The sequence below is a fragment of the Pongo pygmaeus genome, chromosome 5 (genome assembly GCF_028885625.2).
Source record: "Pongo pygmaeus isolate AG05252 chromosome 5, NHGRI_mPonPyg2-v2.0_pri, whole genome shotgun sequence".
NCBI lineage: Eukaryota > Metazoa > Chordata > Mammalia > Primates > Hominidae > Pongo > Pongo pygmaeus.
The window spans coordinates 34,051,493-34,072,382 of record NC_072378.2 but is presented as its reverse complement, the minus strand read 5'-3'; the positions used below and the strand labels follow the sequence as shown (position 1 = coordinate 34,072,382).

The 20,890-nt window shown below is 50.2% G+C and overlaps 2 protein-coding genes and 1 long non-coding RNA gene across 12 annotated transcripts in view; 2 read left to right on the top strand and 1 right to left on the bottom strand.

Moving 5' to 3' along the window:
* Positions 1-620: 620 nt before the first annotated feature.
* On the top strand, positions 621-15,632 carry LOC129037909 (ubiquinol-cytochrome c reductase complex assembly factor 2). Of its 3 annotated transcripts, none has more exons than XM_054490245.1 (4): positions 621-842; positions 10,966-11,040; positions 11,884-11,953; positions 14,647-14,825. In XM_054490245.1, the coding sequence occupies exons 1-4, from the start codon at positions 705-707 to the stop codon at positions 14,742-14,744; spliced, it is 381 nt and encodes a 126-aa protein (XP_054346220.1). In that variant the 5' UTR covers positions 621-704; the 3' UTR covers positions 14,745-14,825. The 3 variants fall into 3 exon arrangements, with proteins under 3 accessions (XP_054346220.1, XP_054346219.1, XP_063522198.1); XM_054490244.2 differs by having other exon boundaries at positions 670-842; positions 11,776-11,953; XM_063666128.1 differs by lacking the exon at positions 11,884-11,953 and having other exon boundaries at positions 672-842; positions 14,647-15,632.
* LOC134739715 (uncharacterized) lies at positions 899-10,392 on the top strand. Of its 2 annotated transcripts, XR_010126692.1 has the most exons (3): positions 899-1,694; positions 2,633-2,802; positions 6,995-7,660. It is a non-coding gene; the product is annotated as an uncharacterized LOC134739715 (long non-coding RNA). The 2 variants fall into 2 exon arrangements; XR_010126691.1 differs by having other exon boundaries at positions 2,633-10,392.
* Positions 15,633-15,821: 189 nt separating the features above from the next.
* Positions 15,822-20,890, bottom strand: part of ITPR3 (inositol 1,4,5-trisphosphate receptor type 3) — a 72,457-nt gene continuing 67,388 nt past the window's right edge. For all 7 annotated transcript variants that reach the window (XM_054490243.2, XM_063666124.1, XM_054490242.2 and 4 more), the window contains 6 exons: positions 20,670-20,774; positions 20,461-20,588; positions 19,499-19,664; positions 18,687-18,847; positions 17,304-17,465; positions 15,822-16,679 (listed from right to left, as the gene is read on the bottom strand). In XM_054490243.2, the coding sequence (XP_054346218.1) occupies positions 16,611-16,679; positions 17,304-17,465; positions 18,687-18,847; positions 19,499-19,664; positions 20,461-20,588; positions 20,670-20,774 (791 nt within the window). In that variant the 3' untranslated portion in view covers positions 15,822-16,610. The remainder of the gene's footprint in view (positions 16,680-17,303; positions 17,466-18,686; positions 18,848-19,498; positions 19,665-20,460; positions 20,589-20,669; positions 20,775-20,890) is intronic.

Genomic DNA, 20,890 nt, shown 5'->3' with positions numbered 1-20,890 from the left:
CCACATAGCAAGACCTCGTCTAAAAAAAATGGTTAAGAGTAAATTTTGTTATGTGTATTTTACCACAATACAAAATAATAAATTGTAAAGAAAAAAAAAGTTTTTCTAGGCTGAATCAACCCAGTTGGCATTGCTCATGCTAGAAAACCTGGGCCTCCCACAGAAAAATGTCTGGCTTATGAGGGGTAGGAAGGGGGGAACAGAAAGGATACTAACAGGGACTGGGCAGAGAGGAACAAGAATTAGGAAGCACTAAAGAAGGAATTGAGGCAGAGTACCAAGGGATAGTGACAGGTACAGGGGCACCCACGAACAACGTTCAAACACATCTTCATCCAGTAACCTGTATTTACATGCAAATGTATTGGTTTATGCAAAACAGCGGAGGCCTCGGAGGAGGATTTTTTAGTATCAAGCTTGTGCAGTCATTGAAAAAGAGAAGCAAAGCTCTCTCTGGGGTACTCCACGTCCGCCTTGCCCCTGGTAGCTGGGCCGGTTCCAGGAGGACAAAGAATGAATTAGCTCTGCTTGCAGAGAAAGGCGAGCAGCGCCCCTACCCGGAGAGCAGCGGGGCGCCCGCAAAGTCGCGCATGCCCACTCCGGCCTCCCGCCCCACTCCTAAGGCAGGCGGCGAGACTTAGTGCGCAAGCGCCATCCGTCGGCGCCGACTCCTCCCCCTAAGGCGGGAATACGCGGGGCCCAAAATGGCGGCTAGCCGGTACCGGCGTTTTCTTAAGCTCTGTGAGGAATGGCCAGTGGACGAGACCAAACGGGGCCGGGACTTGGGCGCTTACCTGCGACAGCGGGTAGCACAGGCCTTTCGGGAGGGAGAGAATACCCAGGTGACCGGCGGGGAGGCGGCTGGGACGAGGGGAGAAAAGGACGAGGCAGGGGCGGGACTAACGAGCGCGCTAGCAGGGGAATCTGCGCATGCGCGCGCCCTCTTTCCAGGCAGCACGTGAGTGCGGACCCCGTTTTCCCCCCAGGGAGCTACTGATAGCGACGCCGGTTGTATTCAGCGCTCTCCCCCGGCTGCACCTTGGAATTGCCGAAGAAGTTTTTTTAAAACTCCAGATGGGCCGGGTGCGGTGGTTCACACCTATAATCCCAGCACTCTGAGAGGCCGAGGCGGGAGGATCGTTTGAGCCCAGGAGGTCAGCCTGGGCAACATAGTGGGACTCCGTCTGTACAAATCAAAAAACAAACAGAAACTTAAAATGCAGAATTTCTAGGGGTGGGGTCTTGACCTCAGAGTTTTGAAAGCTCTCCAGGTGATTCAAGGTGCAGACAGAATTGAGACCCACACCACCAGTGGCAGCTGGTGACAGCCTCAGCTTTTTGCTCCCGTGTCACGGTACCATTACCTCATTATTTCGCAGTGTTGTGTATTGACTGAGCTAATCCCCAGTTAACTCTGCAGGTCCCCGCTAAGCGTTTGCGTTCTTCCTGAGCCCCTGTAAGCCTGTGCAGCAGGTTTGGGTCGTCAGCTCACGCAGCTCTGTGTGAGTAGTAGGCCTATGTTCTTGCTCTCCTCCAGGTTGGCGCTGCAGCTCTGGGATTCATTCATTCATATAGCTCGTATTTATTGAGCACCTGCCATACGCCTGGAACGGTGCTAGGGAAACAGCAGTGTTAAACAGGTGAAGTCCTGCCCGCATGAAGTTTTACATTGTAGTTCAGGACACAATAAGCAGGTAGGTGTACGTAAGACAGATAAGTATTGTGATCGATAGAAAATAGGGTAGCATGATAAAAGGGTAATGTTGTTAGTCGGGCCTTTCTGAGGAGATGACACATAGGTGAGACCTAAGGCAAGAGGATAAGCCAGCCATGTACACTTGGCGGGAAGGATATTCCAGACACTGCACATGTCCAGAGGCAGGAGGCAGATTGACATGTTTGAGGACAGAAAGAAAGCCAGAATGGCTGCAGGGTAGTAAGTAAGGTGGAATTTGCTAAGGTGAACGTCTGGAGCCAGGCATAGTAGGATATTATCTGCTCTGATTAGCTGTTAGACCTCATTGTAAGGCCAGTGAGAAGTCACTGGGCATGTTTAGTGAGGGGACTGATGTGCCCTAATTTACTTTTTAAAAGACTATTCTGGTTGTATTTGGTGAGTGGGCTATAGAGGGCAATAACAAAAAAAGAGGCTGGAGAGAAGCCGATTATGGTACTATAAGCGAGAGATGGTGGGGGGTTGGAAGAGGACGGCAGCACAGAAGATGGAAGTGGCTGGATTCGGGTTATGCGCAGGTTGAGTCAGCAGGACTTGCTGATATATGGGATGTGGGATAAAGGAAAAGAGAGGAACCAAAGATAGCACCTAGATATTTTTTGGCCTGGGCATCTAGGTCTAAGATGGTGCCATTTACTGAGGTAGGAATAGGTGAAGTGTAGGAAGAATATCTTGAGTTCGGTGTTAAGCAGGTTAAGCCTGAGATGTCAAGTACACTAATTTCCAAGTGGCAATGTCAAGTAGGCCGTGCTATATTTGAGCCTGGGGCTCGGGCAAGAGACCAGAAATGAAATGAGATAATGAGATGCATATACCACAGTCTGAAGAAATGACTTGTGAAACTTGGCCAAGACTTGTTACAGAAGGAACATGGTCTTTTTTTTTTTTTTTTTGCAGCTTAGCCCAAAACAGAGCCAAGCCAGCCCACCTAAAGGAGCAGGAGCACGCCCAGTGGCATCATTGTGACTGGACTGCTGATTGGCTGGCAGCCTGGGGAGTGTCTGGCCCAGGTTATACGATACCCAGGGCCTTCCCATCATTCATGGTGGTCTTCACTGGCCCAAAGTGTAAGGATCTTTAAAGCAAGAATCTTATCTAGTCCCAATTCTACAAACCCCGTGAACTTTCTAAAGCTGTACTCCCTGCATATTTTTAGTATGAGCTTCCTGAAAATAGAGATGATGCCATTTTTATCTTTCCCCCTCTCCCCTACCAGTGTCTAGCATAGTTCTTGGCCCATAAAAAACACTCAGTAAATGTCTGAATGGATAAGTAAGTAATTGGTTGTGGCTCATGAGACAAAGATAATTTGAATATAGTTTCAGATGTAGCAGAACTAGATGAAGAGAAGTTGTGAAGAGTGAGAAAGGAATATTTGTGTGTCCTGAGTGGTGAGAATTGATTTGAGAGCTTACCATGTTTGGGAAATTGCAGGATCTATGGAAGAAGGCCATAACCTGGCCCTCACCACCAAGGAGCTTACAGTTGGGCAGTCAGAGGCTCCATCCTTGGGGAGGTGAGAGAGCGTTACATTCACTTGCTTGGTTGTTAGTGTAAGAGGAGCCAGCAAAGGAGGAAAGAGTTTTCTCTTTTGGAATTGTCATTACCTAGGGCAGTCGTTCCTGATCAGTCAAAGGCCTACACAGGTTTGAGTCCCAGCTGCAGATGCAAGTCATGGCTGTGTTAGTGATTCTGTAGCAGCTGATGAATGCATTCCTGTCAGAGTGACCAGTGCATCACGATGGCAGCAGGTGCATTACTCAGGACCACTGTTGCGGTGCCTCATCCTAATGTCACCTGAGAATGCACCTGGCCTTAGTAAATCTTTGTGGTAATTTTTGAAGGGCGCAATTCCTCGCTGGAATTGAAAACACTACTGTGAGTCACTCCTACTGACACCCCCAGATCATTTATAAAGACCTTGAGAAAGCAAGATGATTCTGGTAGGCTCTTCATTAAACTGGCAGCAGGAGGTGGGGATTAGATCCAGTTGACTGACTAGTATGGAGCTCCTCCTTGGTTATGCCGGTTGCCAGAAGACAGAACTAGAGGGGAAAGTAGCTCTGCTCATGCCGTCTTTCCATTCCCGTAGAGGAGAGAGGCAGTCAGTCCTCCTCTCAGCCTCTTGGCTTCCTTCGTCCTAATGATCACCCCGAAAGGTGCATAGCGCACCTTTGCCGGCGTGATCTCATTTAATCCTTAGTACAGCTGAGTGGTAGCCATTACTGTTCCCATTTTACAGATGAGGAGACAAATCAGAAAAACAGGACAACGCACTGGGGGTTCTGTAGCCATAAGAGACAAGCCAAGTGAGAAACAGACCCAGCCCTCCTGGCCCTAGTGTGCATCGTCTCCTGGGTGCCTGGCCTTTCCTCAGCTCCTGTTGCAAGTTATTGTTAGAACAACCTCTTATTCCATGAACGTCAAACCACTTCCTTCCCCTGGTTGCCTGTTCAAACCTTTTTGGGCCATAGATAGTTTGGGCAGCAAATGGAACTCCCTGTGTTTACCCACCTATTCTTTGCCCCAGCCACTACCAGTCCAGTTGGGAAGAAAGATGGTCCTGGGTGGGACACCAGGCGGAGAAAAGCTGGGTTAACTAAAGGGCAAATCAATAATTCATACTCAAAACCAGAGTACAAAAACCACTGCCTCCATTTATTCCACCTCAAATTGCCCTCTGGGGAGTCTTGTGGTCCAGCCTAAACCCACCAAGTGGAGAGGTGGTGGTGGGAGCAGGAACACACATAACTCCTCTTACACCCCGTATCCTACTGTGTAGTTTTAAAAAGTCAGTGTTTATGGGCTTTGCCAATTTTGAATAGAGTTTGTCTAAGAACACGTGTTTCCTACAGCACTGAGAGCTTAATAAAAGAATTGCAACGTGGGGGAAGGTGGCACAACAATGTAATTGTTGACTTGACAACAGAGAAAGTAGCAGATCTTTCTAATGAGTTCATTAGGTGCTTCCTAAAAGATCCGGGACTGCACACCAGCACCCACTTATGTAGCACAAGGTGCAACTCCAAGGGGTGTCCTAGAAGAGCTGCTGCTCTTTGCCCACCAGGGAGTTCTAACTGTATTATATCCAAGTTTAAGTATAATAATATTGGCCCAGTTTGAAAGAAGTTAAACTTTTTCTTGGGTTTCTAATAATGTAAATGGTATTTCCACCTTCTCAGAGGAGAATTCAAAGGTTTTTTTATGATTCTGTTTTCTCAGTCATCCATTTGAGGCCTGGTCCTTGGCATTCCTCAGTGTGGCAGGGAGCTAGCTCCCAAGCCACCTGGCATATGCTGGCCACGGTGAAGCCATCTCAACGTTGCTCACCCCCACTTGTGGGCCCCCTGAAGTCATGTTTTTGAAGAGTGTCCTAAGAACAGATTATCCTATTTTTAGTTATGTATTGAGCCTATCGAAAACCTGGAGTTGTAAGGAGAATCATCTCTAAGAGGGAATGCAAACATCTCCATCTTTTTTTCTCTCCCAATTCTGAATGGTGCCAGTGTGAGCTAGGGTAGTATTCACACCAAGGGGTGGCATTTATCTCTGCATATGTAGAGCTGCAGTGCTCCACCTGAAGGGATAAATTCTTGGCCACTTCTGGTGGGTCACTACTTTATTCAAAGATGTTTGGGGTCTGCCCGTTGCCTCCTGGACAGGTGGCAGGCAACTTTGTGAGACCTGCAGTGCCTCTGATCCTTGGTCCCAGCCTGTGTTTCCAACCTTGCCTCTCACCACCCCAACATGAGCCCCAGGCTCAGCAAGGGTGTCTTCTCATGGTCTCCCAAATTGGCCATGGTACAAGCGATTCTGATCCTTTGAGACTTAAGTGCGCTATGGATCACTGCACCCCTACAACCCCAAAAAACTCAAACACAGAGTTTGTCAAGAATTTGGTGGCTTCCCAGGCTCTTGGAGCCCTCCCTGGGTTCCCCTTAAAAGCCCTGTCTGCCTAAAACACCCTTGTCCTATGCCTCTTCATGCCTCATCCTCCCAGTCATTTCTGGTTCCTGTGTCACTCATGTCCAGGTCGGCACTCCTCACTCTGTGCACTGTCGCTGCAGTGAAACTCAGCCCTTTCCTGCCACACCTCCCCATCAGCACAGCCTGGTGCCCAACTCCCACCTCGGGTCTCATGCAGCGGCCTGTGCTCCGCAGCTCTGACTCTCACTTGCACATTGCCCCGGGCAGGGTTGGTTTCTAATTCATGTGTATCTTGTCTCTGTAGTGTGCCTGCCAGCTTCTCCACAGCCGGCCTGGGTCTTCTTCTTTATGGCCCCTCACAGTCCCCTAGTGGAGCACTCTTTCTATAGTAGGTGCTCAAGAAATACATTTTCAACTCAATTGAAGGGAATAGGCTCCCATAACAGAATGAACTCATTTCAGAAATTCATTACCAAGTCTTAAAAACCTTTTTTTATAGATCCTCCTGGACCGAATCCAGCTCTACCTTAATTAGCAAAGCAATTTGCAACACCCTTTCCCAAAAGTGCTTATGCGTCCCTTTGTGTGACTAGAATAGGGGCCGCTGCACCAATTGCTGTCACCACCCAAAATTCAATTTGGAAAATCGAAATCAGTGCCTGCAGCACTGATGTAGATTTGTATGTATAAAAGTTTAATATGGTAAAGAGAAATTTACTGACGACTGAACAGGGGAAATGCAAAAGGAGCAAAAATAGAGCTATAAAGGACGCTCGTCAGATGAACATCTATTTTATTCACATTTGGGGAGCAGTGCTGAATTTTTCATAATGTCCCCACTGCTGCCTTTTTCAAACCCAGCACTGCTATTAGTCCTAAAATGTCCATGATCTCATTAGGTGTGAATGCAAAATCAGGTAATTTAAAGCTTGTATTAAGAATATTTCTAAAAATGCCAGTCCATTTCATCAGAAAAACTGCATTTCAGAACTCAGGAATGTTAGTGCTGGAGTCTGTGAATAAAGTGTAAGCTATAGGAATGTGGTGAGGCTTCTGGAATTCGACAGATGTCTCCACTGACATCCTTTTAAGTAGTAAGCATGACTTTTTTAATTGCTGAGCTTGAGTTATCTGTGGCTAGGAACCCAGCATTGACCAAGGCTTCATCACTCCTCAGGCAGTAAGAACTTGGCTAGAAATGGGCATGTCTCAAACTCCTGTCACCTCCACTGAGCTGCTTTTAGAGCCTCAGTTAGATACCTTCTGACCTCAGAGGGGAAACTGGATGGCAAGTCTGTTTTTAGGACTCAGGTGTTTGGTTTTCTTTCTCAGATTACAACTGAGTCCAGGAATTCTGGGAACTCTCTAGGAGACTGACTCTTTCACACAGAGGAAGCTTCAGAAGTGAGAGTGGTCGGGCACAGTGGCTCAAGCCTGTAATCCCAGCACTTTGGGAGGCCGAGGTGAGCGGATCACAAGGTCAGGAGATCGAGACCATCCTGGCTAACATGGTGAAACCCCGTCTCTACTAAAAATACAAAAAATTAGCCAGGCATGGTAGCGGGCGCCTGTAGTCCCAGCTACTTGGGAGGCTGAGGCAGGAGAATGGCATGAACCCGGGAGGCGGAGCTTGCAGTGAGCCGAGATTGTGCCACTGCACTCTAGCCTGGGTGACAGAGCGAGACTCTGTCTAAAAAAAAAAAAAAAGTGAGAGTACCTGAGGGTCACTTTGCTTTTTGCACTTAGACTTTGTGCACTTTACTCTTACAGGAGCAGCACTCTGCAAGGGTGACCCGCCCCCTGTGCCCCTCCTGTCTGTCCTGCTGCTCATCAGGGATGGGACTAGGTGGCAAGGAAGGACAGCACCTTATACCACACCTGCTTGAGGGTGTGATATAAGGTTGCTGAGCAGCCTACTGGTGACTTCTTACTGCTAGAGAAGTTGGAGCAGGAAGGGAACTTGAGTTCACAAGGTGTTTGAGGGTGCGGATCTGGTCGGAATGCAGGTTTATCAAGAAGCAGTGTTAGGAGCCCAGGAGAGAGGCAGAGGCTATGGGAGGAAGGCAAATCAGCGTGTGGACTCCTTTCCTAAGAGCTTGGTTGGGAAGGTGGTGGGGATGGTGGCAGGACGGGAAGGTCCAGGTAAGCAGCCATCAGGTGAAGACCGGGTACAGCAAACAGCTGCTCCCTTGGCAGACCACGGAGTGCTCAGTGACCGCTGAGAGCCACCGGGGTCAGTCAGGAGTGAAGCCTCAGCAGTTTCTCATCCTTCCTCACTTCCGTTTCCAGCGCCACCCTCGGCAGTGCATACCAGCCGTGCTGATCCACTGATAACATGCTGACCCATTCCCTGGGCATGGGCTCCACCTGGTCCTGTGCCTGGAGCACCCCACTCCCTTGCTGGGACATGCGCCCATCCTCAGCCGCTCATTCTCCAGCACTTCCTGCCTGGCCCCGCAGGCCCATAGCACCTCGTACATGCCCCTTCGTTCCACTCCCACCAGGGTGGTTCTGAACTGTTCTGTCCTTTCCCCTCTTACATTATGAGACAGGGGCCTGTGTTTACTACAACTCTTTACTACTAATAACTGAGAAAAACGAATCACTCACATTTAGCGGTGTTCCAGGCCCGGAATTCAGAGCAGCCCAAGCATTACCTCATTTATCCTCATACCACCCTGGGAAGTAGGGGCTATTATTATATTTTCTTTTAAAAGAAAGGTTAAGTTGGCCAGTATGCTTCAAAAATGTTCAGTGCATGAAAGACAAAGGCCGAGGAACTGTCCCGGATTAAAGGAGACTAAAAGATACATGATTGTTAAATGCAGCAGAACATCCTGTTTTTCCATAGATTATTATTGAGACAATTGACAGAATTGGAATATGGACTGTGCATTAGATAATAGTGTTGTATCGATGTTAAGTGGCCTGAATTTGATCATTGAACTGTGGTTATATAAGAGAATGTTCTTGTTCTTAGGAAATGCACACTGAAATATTATGGGGTGAAGGGGCATTATGCTCCTAATTTCAAGTGGATCAGAAGAAAGATACGTATGTACAGATACAGAGAAAGATAAACTGTGGCAACTTTTTTTTTTTTACGTGTGTTTCATGGGGGAAGAGTGAATGGTTTGCCTGATATCACATAGCTGATAAGGGATGGTGCCTGGATTCAACCCAGGCAGTTTGACTCCACTGCTCCCTACAGCCTTGGAGATACTTATTCACCCAAGCGTCCCCTGCTCATAGATGGGTCAAGCATACTATAGGGTCTCGATGAATTTCTGTGAAATTTATAAGTGAGCGCACTTTGGGAGGCCGAGGCGGGCAAATCACAAGGTCAGGAGTTCCAGACCAGCCTAGCCAACATGGTGAAAGCCTGTCTCTGCTAAAAATACACAAAATTAGCTGGGCGTAGTGGTGGGTACCTGTAATCCCAGCTCCTTGGGAGGCTGAGGCAGGAGAATCACTTGAACCCGGGAGGGGAGGTTGCAGTGAGCCGAGATCGTGCCACTGCACTCTAGCATTAGCTCTTGGCTGTGCGTGCCCTGCTGAAGAAATGTTCTAGATGTGTTCATCCAGATGTGTGCAGAATTCCATTCTAATGGGACTTTCCCCAGAAGAGCTGTCCAGCAGCAGGGAGACACCAGCCTCATACTTTTCCATTCATTCTGTCCACTCAGATAATGACTTTGATTATTATTCGGCAAACACTGGCCACCTCCTCAGGCCATAATCCTTCCTCTTCTGATGTATCTAGCTGTACAGTCTCATGATGAGTAGCCTGAATCCAGGAATGGGTCAGGTAGAACTAAATGATGGATTGTCTTTTTTGTTTGCTGTAAAGTAGGGACCTCATTTGACATGCACAGAGAGGCAGCAGTGGAGCTGCCTATTAAACTGCTTTACTACTGATTTATTTATGCTCTGCCTTCTCCAAGGAAGGATTTAAGTTAGGAAAAAATCCATCATTTGAATTCTGGGGGAAAAAAATGTAAAAGAGAAAGTTTTGTTCTGGGGAGCTTTTCAAAATTCTTGGCAGAAAAATGTAAAGAACTATACATAAGTAATAGCAAGGACAGAGTAAAGGGAAAGTTAGAAGCAGTGCAAGGGAAAAGACCACGCCGCCTCTGTACGCTACCTGTCTTCCTGAGAATGTCCAGCAGGGGCACCACTGTCTCTGGCACCAGAGAATTGACTTTTATCACCTTTTCTATGGCAAGGCCTCAGTGTTCTGGGCCATCTCCTTTCTAGCAGGACCTAACTGTGGTCCCATCTTGGTTCTCCTCAGTTTACCCATTTTATCTTAAATGTTGCCTTCTTCATGTTTCTTTCCTTCTTGTAGAGTTTCAGCAGCTCCCCACTTATCACAGATGAGAACTCAGATGATTTTGGTTTTTTTTGCCTTTGCTAAAAGAATCTGTTGGTCTGAGGCCGGGCATGGTGACTCACGCCTGTAACCCCAGCACTCTGGGAGGCTGAGGCAGATGGATCACTTGAGGTCAGGAGTTCGAAACCAGCCTGGCCAGCGTGGTGAAACCCTGTCTCTACTAAAAAATACAAAAATTAGCTGGGTGTGGTGGCACATTCCTTTAATCCCAGCTACTCGGGAGGCCGAAGCTGGAGAATTGCTTGAACCCAGGAGGCGGAGGTTGCAGTGAGCCAAGATTGCACCACTGCACTTCAGCCTGGGCAATAGAGTGAGACTCCGTCTCAAAAAAAGAAAAGCATCCTACTGGTCTGGCCTGAAGCATCCCACAGGATTCCTGCCTCCTCTTCCTTGCTGACGGCATCTCCTCTCCCAGGAAGGCCCGCCCTTCTCCCTTCTGCTTGCTGACCCCTGTGCTTCCTTCAGAACCTAGCATCGTCTCACTTGCATCATGCACTGACCACTTGAGCATGTGGGGACTCCCCCACTGAGTCCCTGTAGCGCACTCTGCCCAGCAGCCCCTTTGTTAGGCATGCCTTTCCAACCTTACCTTTCTATTGTGGCATCTCCCACTGCAGCTGGTGTCGTGGCTCACAAGTCACAGATGCTCAGCAAACGCTTGTTTGCTGATTAATTGATCTGATTTTTCTGCAGGTTGGGGAGTTGATGAGGCAGAGCTATGCCTCCAAAAAGTAGTTTCTAATAGCAGAGCTGTAGTCCAGGTTTGCTTCCCGCAGAGTGGAGAAGCCAGTGCTAGCTGCAGGCCTGCTTCATGTGAATGCTTTATTAAGTATGGTCTTTCTTCAAGGTACAGACACTGTGGGAGGCAGGACTCCTTTGCTTACCTCCTTTGGGGTTCTTTGCTTTTCAGGTTGCAGAGCCTGAGGCCTGTGATCAGATGTACGAGAGCTTAGCGCGACTCCATTCAAACTACTACAAACACAAGGTGAGTGGGCCACAGTCTTTTATATCCCCAGCTTTCTGACGGGACAACTAATAAGAATGAGTGAAAATCTGATTATGTATTGTTTTGTAAAGACTTGGTTTTGCTGCGTTCAAATGAAACCAGTAATTTCAACCAAGCCAACAGAGGTGCCTGATAGAGGCTTTTAGGCCACCTAAATAAAAGCTGTTTAAAATTGTGAATATAGGGAATAGGGAAGAAACAAAGAACACCAATTATGAATAGAAGCCATGTATTTGATATGCCAGTGTGTGCTCCTGGGGGTGTCTGACAGCCATTGCATTTATACCTATTTTCCCATCCACTCTGATGGAACTGACACCTCCCCACACTCTGGTGATAAAGACGGGATGACTGGGAAAGTGCTCTCCTTTTCCTGAGCTGGGCCCAACATGATTACTGTCAAATTCCATTTAGAGTGGTTTTTCCCATGCTTGAAAAATATGCTCAGTAACTCCACAAACATATGTGGCCATATGCCTATGTGGAAAATTGATTTTTTCTAAATCCTCCCTACTAACATGTGATCCATGAGCAGCAGCATGGGCATCACCTGGGAGCTGGTTAGAAATGCAGAATCGGGGGCCCCACCCATACCTGCATTTTCCAGGGAGGACTCATGGGTACGTTATAGTTGGAGCTGCCTCCTGGAGACTATACTGGTTCTTGCGAGGCCAAGTCTTGACCTCAAGGTGGCACTGCTCTTCTCCTTGCTAGGCCTCCTGGCCTTTGGTTGCCCAGGGCCCAGATGAAATGCAGTTAGAGGGCAGGGCTTGTGTGCTGATCTCTCCCCTCCCTTCACTTCCTCTCTGCCCCGGTGACCAGTACCCTCGCCCCAGAGACACCAGCTTCAGTGGCCTGTCGTTGGAAGAGTACAAGCTGATCCTGTCCACAGGTAATGAAAGCACAAGCTGCCTTTTCTCATGGGTTTGCAAATGATTCTGAGTTTGAGTGGCCAAGGGGAATTGTCTAAGAAGACAGCTTTGCTTGATGGAAAGTCTTGTAGAACAGCCCAGAGGAAATTCTGAAGCCACAGGGCTCATGCATTTTGACCATATACTGTGGAGAAGGTCAAAGGCGTTATTTAAAAAAGAAAATCTATCTTTAGTGCTTTTAAATTCAAGGCTGGGCAGCAGGGAACAGGGGAATACATATTTGCCAAATGGAAGTAGTTGAAATCAGGATGGAAGGAAAATAATTTTATTTTTATGGTCTTAAGAGGGCTTTATAAACAATGAAGGTTTTAATTAAAACAAAAAGCCATTCAATAAACGTGTTTGGGGATATCCGCCTAAGAGTTATGTGACCCAGGGGACGTGGTCTGTGGGTTAGATATGAGTTTAACTAGGTATGTTTTAGAGTCATTGATAGACTCTGATTATCAAGAAAGGAAACATCCTGCCAAGCCCGTCCTTTCCTTACTTCCCTATCTCCATTGTCCATAAGGAGGGGGGCCGGAGAACCAGGGATGAAGTAGGCAGGTACTGGAAAATTACTATTTTTGTTGCGAAGTATATTATATACAAAAATAGGCTAACCTTTTCTGGGAGGGCATGGCCTTGACACATTTCCTTCTGGTATTCTAGAAATGTGTCTTTCCTCTTCTTCTGGCAGCCTTCAGCAACTTAGTTTTGAGGATTTGGGCTTCTAGAAAACTCTCTTCTGAGATTAAAACCTGGTGGTGTCACCTGCTATTACATGTCAACTCTAACCCTATTTTTATTCCAGTACTCTCTGGGAAACTGTGGTGAAGATATTTTGGCCAGGCAGAATCACTTTATTGGCAATTTTTTTCAATGTGTAAATTTACTCCTATATCCCTGGGTCCGTGTAATTAGCAGCATTGATGCCCATTATTGTGAGGGCCCTGGACAGTTTGAGCAAAGTTTGAACTTGAAGTGAGGGTGGAAGTAAGTTCCAGAGGCCCTGCCTCTGGCCTCTGTTTTGTTCACCTCAGGGCAGCTTCTGCAAGTGGAAAACAGGCAGCAATGAAGGCTGGGAGATAGTCCCGCCATTGGTCCGCGCTGCAGCTTGTTCTGGCTGCGAGTTTAGTTCCAGGAAATTTGCTGAGAATTTGTTTTCACAGGAAGCCTCATATTTTTGTTGCAAATTGTGTGGCGTAAGCTTACCAAATGTTTCCTCTGACAGGACAAGAAAAGACCTACAGCACCTTGTAGTGAGAGGCTTTGAGGGCCTGGCGAGTCTGAAATGTGCTGTGTTCTGGGTCATGTGTGTGATCCACCCTGGGATTGGGATCATGGAAAGCGCCTAAGGGAGGCCTCAATGTCCATCTGGACACTGGAAGCATGGACTTCTGGAAAAGCTCCAGAGCAGGGGCTTTTTTCTGTTACCTTTTTTGGTCAGAAAAGATACTCTTTTTTTCTCCAGTAGTTTTGTTAACATGAAAATTTAAGCCAGTAAAGCAAAACAATATTATAAGAATATCTAAAATTTAACATGCACGTAAAACTATATTTCATGGAACATTAGCTCTAGAGACTTTAGACAAATGATTCCATACTGGGGGGATGGTTTTGCCCCCCAGGGGATGTGTGGCAATGTCTGGAGACATTTTTAGTTGTCACAACTGGTGGTGGGGGCAGCGGTGCTACTGGCATTAGTGGGTAGAGGCCAGGATGCTTCGAAACAGCCTTCAGTGATGCACAGGCCAGCCCACGACGAAAAATTATCTGGCCCAAAGTGTTGGTAGTGCCAAGGCCAAGAAACCCTGCTTTGGTTCCTGGGTGTGGGGACATGTATTTTCTTAAACAAGAGCCCCTCCCGCCTGCATTGTGGTGGTGATGGCTGCCTTTTCATTGAGTGCAGGCTGTGTGCCAAGCGAGTTACTTCCATGATTTTCTTTAATCCTTACAACTTTTGAGGTACGTGTGTTTTTTTTTCTTACTTTTTCACCTCTCCCCAAGTTGTCTGCAGATGTGTGTTTTTATCTTCATTTTACAGATGAGGAACCCGAAGTGTAGAGGGTTAAGTAATTTGCTTGAGGGGACCCAGAGTGGGAGATGATGGGCTGGGATTCAGGCCCAAGTCCATCCCCCTCCCAGTGCCTGCTCAACTCCACAGCATGTGCTGGGTCCACACACAAGGATCCAAATCCCTGCTCCACTTCCCAGCTGTGCAACCTGAGCAAGTTACTTCACTGCTTCCTGCCTCAGATTCCACACCTGAAAATTGGGGACAGGAAGGGCTGTGTGGAGCAGGCCAAATTTTGCGATGAAGCATCTGGGTCTGTGGGTTGCACAGCGGACAGCGCAGGGCCATTTCTTTGCCCTCATACGGAGCAGGGCAACGAGCAGCACACCCCGCTTTGATGCCGAGGGTGAGGAGAGGGTAGGAGAGCACTGAGAGCATGCTGGGCACAGAGCCTGGCACACAGTGCTCAGTCACCGCAAGTGGTCACTTCTGTTACCCTGTTTGATCTGCTCTTCAGAAGCTGGGTCTACACCTTTTTCAGGAACACACTGTGTGAAAAGTAAGGCATGCTTGTGTCGGGAAAGCCCAATGGGTCCAATCTATGTCATCAAGTTTTAGACTTCAGTCCCTCTCTCTTTTTGTCTTCCCCTTTTGCAGACACCTTGGAAGACATTAAGGAAATGGATAAAAGCACGTGGAAGAAACTGCAGGAGAAGTTTGCCCCCAAGGGTCCTGAGGAGGATCATAAGGCCTGAGCTCAGGCCTTACCTCGTGCAATACCTAGGTGTGGAGTCTTGTACATTGCCATCAATAAAACTGTCCCAGTTTCCCCCTGACCTTACGGTTTGGGAATCTCCTCTAGCTTTCCCAGAAAGGAAGCCCTTGCTGCTCTAAAGAAAGTTTCAGCCTGAGAAGGGATGGTGATTGAGCCATCTGCTGTGACTGCTGCTTAGGGTAGGGAAATCTCCTGGGGAGAGGAAATGCAGGTTTCCCTCTGGATCTGATGAGGGTAATGGGGCCTCGGCACAAGGTGCTTCCTGCATTGCCACGGGAGCCCCCGCCCCTCCGGCAGGGGTCTGGTGTCTCCTGGCAAGATACTCAGGCTCCCTTTTGTTGTAGGAGCTCCTGGGAGGAAGCCAAAAATAGCAGTAAATACTGAAAAGGGCATCCTGTTGCAAACAGAAAGCAGCAGAGAGGTGTGAGGCCCAAGAGAGGCAAAAAGCCTGCTTGGCCCTCATCCCCACTGACTCAGAGAAGGACGGACCTTAGGCCTCTGTCCCTGACCTTGCAAAAACCCACATTGCCCAGTTGGCTTAAGGGACAGGGAAGCTATAGACAGGCCTTGGCCAGGCAGGGCCTCAGCTGCAGTTGGCTTCAGCACTGTGGGCAGGTTCTGTAGGTGGCCACAAGTCAGAGGCCCTGCTGGCTGAGGACACACACAGGGTCACCTCGTTATTCCATGGAACCTTGGCTCTTACTGATGTTGAGCATCCTTCTGTCTGGAACCGTGAGGGACAGGGCTGGGCCCACAGCGCCCCTGGTGGGTACAAAGTGGAAGTGGGTTCTTAACCTCGTCTGTGTCTAGACTCCTCAGGATGTTCTGAAATGCATAAAATAAAATCGACAGGACTGCCGTAGAAACCAGTTATGCTGAAATGCACTTCTGGGTAGGGAAATCTCAGGAGAGGACCCCTGAGACAGGATGTCACTCAGCACATCTCCTGCGAGCCTGAGGAGAGGCCAGGCCAGCAGGAAGGGGCTCTTGTTCCTGTCTTCTGCCAGTGTGTCCTGTTAATCCCCACAGCCCCAGGAGAGTGCAGGAAACACATCCCTTTTTAATGGACTAGATTTCTATTAATTTATTTAAGGCAATTAACATATTAGTTCTCAGGCCAAAGGATTTGTAAAACATTACACCAAAAGGAGAAAAACAAGCGGTCATGAAACAGCCACGCAAACGCAGCTCAGCCCTTGTTGCCTGGGCGTACAACTCTTCCCCAGGAAGCCTGGGAATAGGCAGGTCCCGGGAGCAAGATCGTCCATCGTGGAGTCATCAGGCCACCTGGAGCCATGCCACAGGTGGCATGGACACGACAGGTCTGCACTGGCTACAGCAGATCTGAGGCACGGAGGGAGCTGCACAGCCATGGGCAGGGCTGAGCACAGCACCCTTGGAATAAGTTAAATAACAAAGCCCTAAAATCACTAGTAACAGCATTACTGCCACCTCCCCCAGAGGCCGGCAGCAGCCAAAATGTAGTGCTTGGAGATAAAGGGGTGACCCCACTCTTAACTACCCACAAGGAGGACTACAAAGAGTTGTCAGTTATTGCTTTAAGGAACAAAGGTCTCTAGGTAGGATTTATCTTCTGCTAAGGCATTAAGGTAAACTGAGTCCCAGTGAACTTTCAAGTCTTTTTAAGGGCTCTAAGCAGGACTGTCAGCTCTGAGGCTCCCCCTCCATGCTCTTCAAAGCCTGGGTGGGTGTCGGGTGTCTGGCAGAGTGGGAGTGGAGGCTGGCCAGCTGGCAGGGCCACCCAACCCGAGGGAGGGGGCAGTGTTCTTCCCAGTCGCAGTCTCCAGTGATGAGCATCCCCTGTTGGGGCCTTCAGTGGCTCTCCTCAGCGGCTCATGCAGTTCTGGACATCCACAAAACCTAGGCGTTGCCTGCGTTTCCGCTGCTCCGTCATCTAGGGTTAAGCAGATGCCAACAGGCCTGGTCAGGCCGCCTGGCACCTTCCTTCCATGGGTGCTGTGGAAGGGCTTGGCACCCGTCTTCCCCTGTGGGCCCAGCTGCTATTCAGCACTGGCGGTGGGCCAGGGCCCCTCGGGGTGCTTTAAGGATGTCGATGTCAGCACCAAACCCTTGTTCTCAATTAGCGTGTCACAAACCCTGGATTTGATGCAGCTGGGAAACCAGCCCACTAACAGAGGCTGCCTCATCTTCATGCAGGCACTGCCAGATGCAGAAGAGGATGTCTAGGCAAGAGGGCCTTAAACTCCCCATCTCCAGTGATGGGGATCCCCTCAAAGGACCTACCTGGCAGCTGTAAGAGGAAGGGGATGAGAGACAGAGGGCCCCATCACCCTGTACTAAGTTTCCACTTGGCCTTGTCTTTAGCGGCCCAAGGCAGGGATTGTCAACCCCAGTCTGACTTGCCATGTAGGAGAGAGTGGGTTTGGAACCTGCCTTCACATCCAGGCCCAGGGCCAGAGGCCAGTGGGGAAGAGGGTGAGGCAGGAAGGATGAAGGCAGGCGGGGACTGCCCAGGGATGGAGCCCAGGGTGGGCCTGGGATCAGGCGGGGTGCACACCTGCTCCTTGAGCTCGTTGAGCTGGGCAGTGAGGTGGGACACCAGCTTCATGGTGGAGTTGAGCTTGTCCTGGAGAATCCGAATCTCGTTCTGCTCCCCCTCGCCCTCGTTGCTGACAAGGGACATGGCCCGCATCCGGGGGAACCAGTCAAGGTTCTTGTTCTGAAAAACATCACCAGTGGGGTAAGCAGGCGTGGGACCGGCCTAGAAAGTCCTCATTTAGAAAAACAGTAATGTGGGGGGAGGTTTCTGCCACACCCTTGACAAAATTACTCGTCAGGGATGTGTCATGGGAAAATCTGAATTGACCTGGTCCTCCCTGGGGCCAGAGTGAGCTGGCAGTCAACCCTCTGCCACTGAGACAGGCTGACTTCCGTTAGGCAGCGTCGGCAGCTGAGTTTGAGTCCTTCGCTGATATCAGCACCATCTGTTTACTCTCATGACACCCCCTGAGAGGTGGAGGAAGGCCTCTGCACCCAGACAGACCCTGGATCTCCTTCCTTCCTTCCTTCCTTCCTCCCGCCCGCCTGCCTGACAAGCACGCCCCACGCCCCGGGAAGATGCGAGTCAGACAGATGGCAAATTGAGGGATTGGGAGGCTCCGCCGAGGAGAGCTGGCATCTGACACGTGTCTGGGAGGCAAAGCCACGTTTCCCAGGACAGAGGAGTGGGGAGGGAGGGGGCACCAGCAATTCTCAGCTTCCTTGTAGCAAGCTGTGAATTCTTAGACCAACAGATAAACCTGTAAACAAAGATCAGTTTGAAATACAGACTAAACGATAAAGAATTCCTTCTTTATGATTCACTGCCTTCACTCAATTATTACAGAAATTGGACAGATGACATTTGATTTCTCTAAGTGATTTTTAAAGTTTTTCCAGGCTCCCCTTCAGGCCAGGACCATCTAATTCAGACTTTTTAGGAAGCAGCCTGCCTTCCCACCGAGCTAGAAAACACTCCCTGAGAGCGGCCCACAGATCACTGGCCACGGGCAGGGTCTCCCCAACTCCACCCCTCCTCAGCATCACTACACCACAGGCCCAGGGATACCACACGTGTTCTTCGGGGCTGATGGGTTTGCTGTGGGATTTTTCCTGACACCCAGAATTGTGAGGAGGCCCCTCCGCAACAGCGGGCTTCCGTGCAGCCCAGAGCTCCTTCCAGCTGCTGCTTCTCGCCCTGCTGACCTTTCAACAAGTGTCTGCAGCTGTCCGAGCCCCTCCGCCTGGCCTCCCAGGGCCAACAGACAGGGCAGATAGGGCCACTCCTCTCCAGAGCCCAGGGTACTCAGAAGCTAACACCATGAGGCCTCTGGTGCACAGTGATGTTGACTCTAGAATGGCTGGTTTGGGCCCACAGGCCCAGCGCAGCCCCTGCTCACACCTTGATCATCTGGGCCACGTAGCTCTCGGGGCCCGTGTAGTCGGTCTTGTTCTTCACGCGGACCAGCACAATGAAGTACAAGTAGTTCCACATGTTGTGCTCCAGCTTGATGTGTTCCTCAAATGACACCGTCTTGTTATCAAACTTGTCCCTCTCCAGACCTGAGGGTGCAGAGGGCGGGAATGAAACCATCAGCCTTCAAGAGCCACTGCAGGGTCACCTGCTGGAGGGGACCCAGCTTCCGGGGGGTGGAGGCATCTGTTCTCGGGATGAGCGCTTCCAACAGCTCGCTCTGGGCTATTTGGGTCACTTCTATTTAAAGCAGCAGCCACTTAGTGGAGATCCTGCCCTGCCACAGCTGCAGCCCTCCCACAGCGGCAACCGAGGACTCTAGGAGTAAACGCCAGAATTCCCTGAACTCAGGGGAAGCACGAGTGGCTAAATGAGCGAGGTCCTACAGGCCATACAGGTGACACCTGCCTGAGCCCGAGCTGGCTGGTGAGTGGAATAGCACTTCATTTCAGGGGTGGGAAAAGCACTGGACTGAGACCAGAAGCTCCAGGCACTGACTGGGCTCGTGTCCTCACCTAGAAACCCCAAGGGTTTACAGGGATGGGCCTGTCTCACTCCCTTCTGACTCCAAGTTCAGGCAGGGTCATGTTCTCCCCAGTTCTGGGATGAGCAAATGCATCAAATCATCAGCCCCAGGCCAGGGTTCCCCAGGGCAGGAAGGGCCAAACTGCCACTGCCGCTGGCATCAGATGATGTTCCAGCCCCGCTGCGGCCTCCACAGAGCAGGAAGCAACCCTCACCACAGATGAAGCATGTCGTCTTAAGAATCTCCTCCTTCTTCTGCTTCTCACTACGCAGGTCAGCGAAGGTGTCGATGATTACCCCAAAGATGAGGTTCAGCACGATGATGATGACGATGAAGAAGAACAGGAGGTCATAGACCACTCGGGCTGGGAAGAGAGACTCCTGCAGGGGGTGAGGCAGGGAGGCTGGGCCCAGTGGTCCCCACATTCACCCGGGCAAGACGGGACTCAGGTTGGGGCCAGGGCTGTGATATTGGGGACCCAGCCCCCAGCAGAAGGAAATGAGGGCCTCTGGCTTGGGGGCCATCAGATGGCAGAGTGGACCCAACCTGGCTCCACAGAGCAAGAATTGCAAGCAGAAGCCCTGAGTTTGGGTTAGGAAAGCGTGGACTCAAGACACGCCGGGGTGAAGGCCTGCAGAAGGAGTCTGGCGGGGAGGTAGGGCTACGAGTCTCGGCGTGTCTCTGCCCCTAACATTGGTGAGGGAAAGAGGCAGCTCTGAACACCTCTGCCCACCCTCAGGACGCCTGGCCTCACACATTCCAGAAACCCTCTGTCTGGCCAGGGAGGCAGCCTCTCACTCCCAAGCAACGGGAAGGCCTGACATTCGGGAACGTGGCTGCCCAAGCCAAATTATGAGGCCTCCTGATAAAGCTGACTCAGCTCCGCCCTCTGCCCGCCTGCTGTGGGCTAGGAAAGCCAGTGGTCACCATCCCTAGCCCTGGGGCAAAGTTTGGTTGCCAAAGTCTTTCCTTATGAATGGGAGGGTGAGGGGGCAGCTGAGCAGTAATGTCATGGAACTGGCCAGGTGTGGAAAGCAGGGAAAAGTGGATACAAGTTCGGGGGAGGGGGTTCAACCCTGAATATCTGATGCGAGGCCAAGGACAGGACTCTTCACAGTTGCTGATCTGGACAGTGGCTTGGGCCCCACAGGTTTGGGAGTGGGCAGGAGTGCTCACATCTTTGGAGGGCTTGCGGAGAATGTCGCCCACGCCACCACCGTTGCGTAGCCCATGGTTCATGACAGTGACGATGCACATCAACAGAGTGTCACAGGCCCGCTCTGTGCTGTCCAGCTCCCCGTCCTCTGCAAGCGGAGAGTGTGCTGAGGCCCGGGCTGCCTGCTCCCCCTACCCCACCCAGACTCCTGCACACACACCACCCTCACCTTCCAGGACCTCGGGCACTGAGACCCCCGAGACACAGTCCATCTTGTCCCCACTGCAGGTGTCCACAAATGCAGCAGCTCCATGTGGCATCCCCAGGGGGCTGACTGGAGGGGACATGGATGACATCACCAGGAGGTCCAGCGCCTGGCCTTATCATCCCCTGGCTCTGTCCCCAGCGTCACATCCTCCAGGAAACCTTCCCTGATCCTGCCAGCCCTCC

Excerpts from the sequence above, each read along its gene's own strand:
- LOC129037909 (XM_054490244.2), top strand. The coding sequence starts at position 705 with ATGGCGGCTAGCCGGTACCGGCGTTTTCTTAAGCTCTGTGAGGAATGG. Across the intron at positions 843-10,965 it reads GGGAGGGAGAGAATACCCAG|GTTGCAGAGCCTGAGGCCTG; the intron begins GTGACCGGCGGG and ends TTTGCTTTTCAG. Across the intron at positions 11,041-11,775 it reads CAAACTACTACAAACACAAG|GCCTCCTGGCCTTTGGTTGC; the intron begins GTGAGTGGGCCA and ends TCTCCTTGCTAG.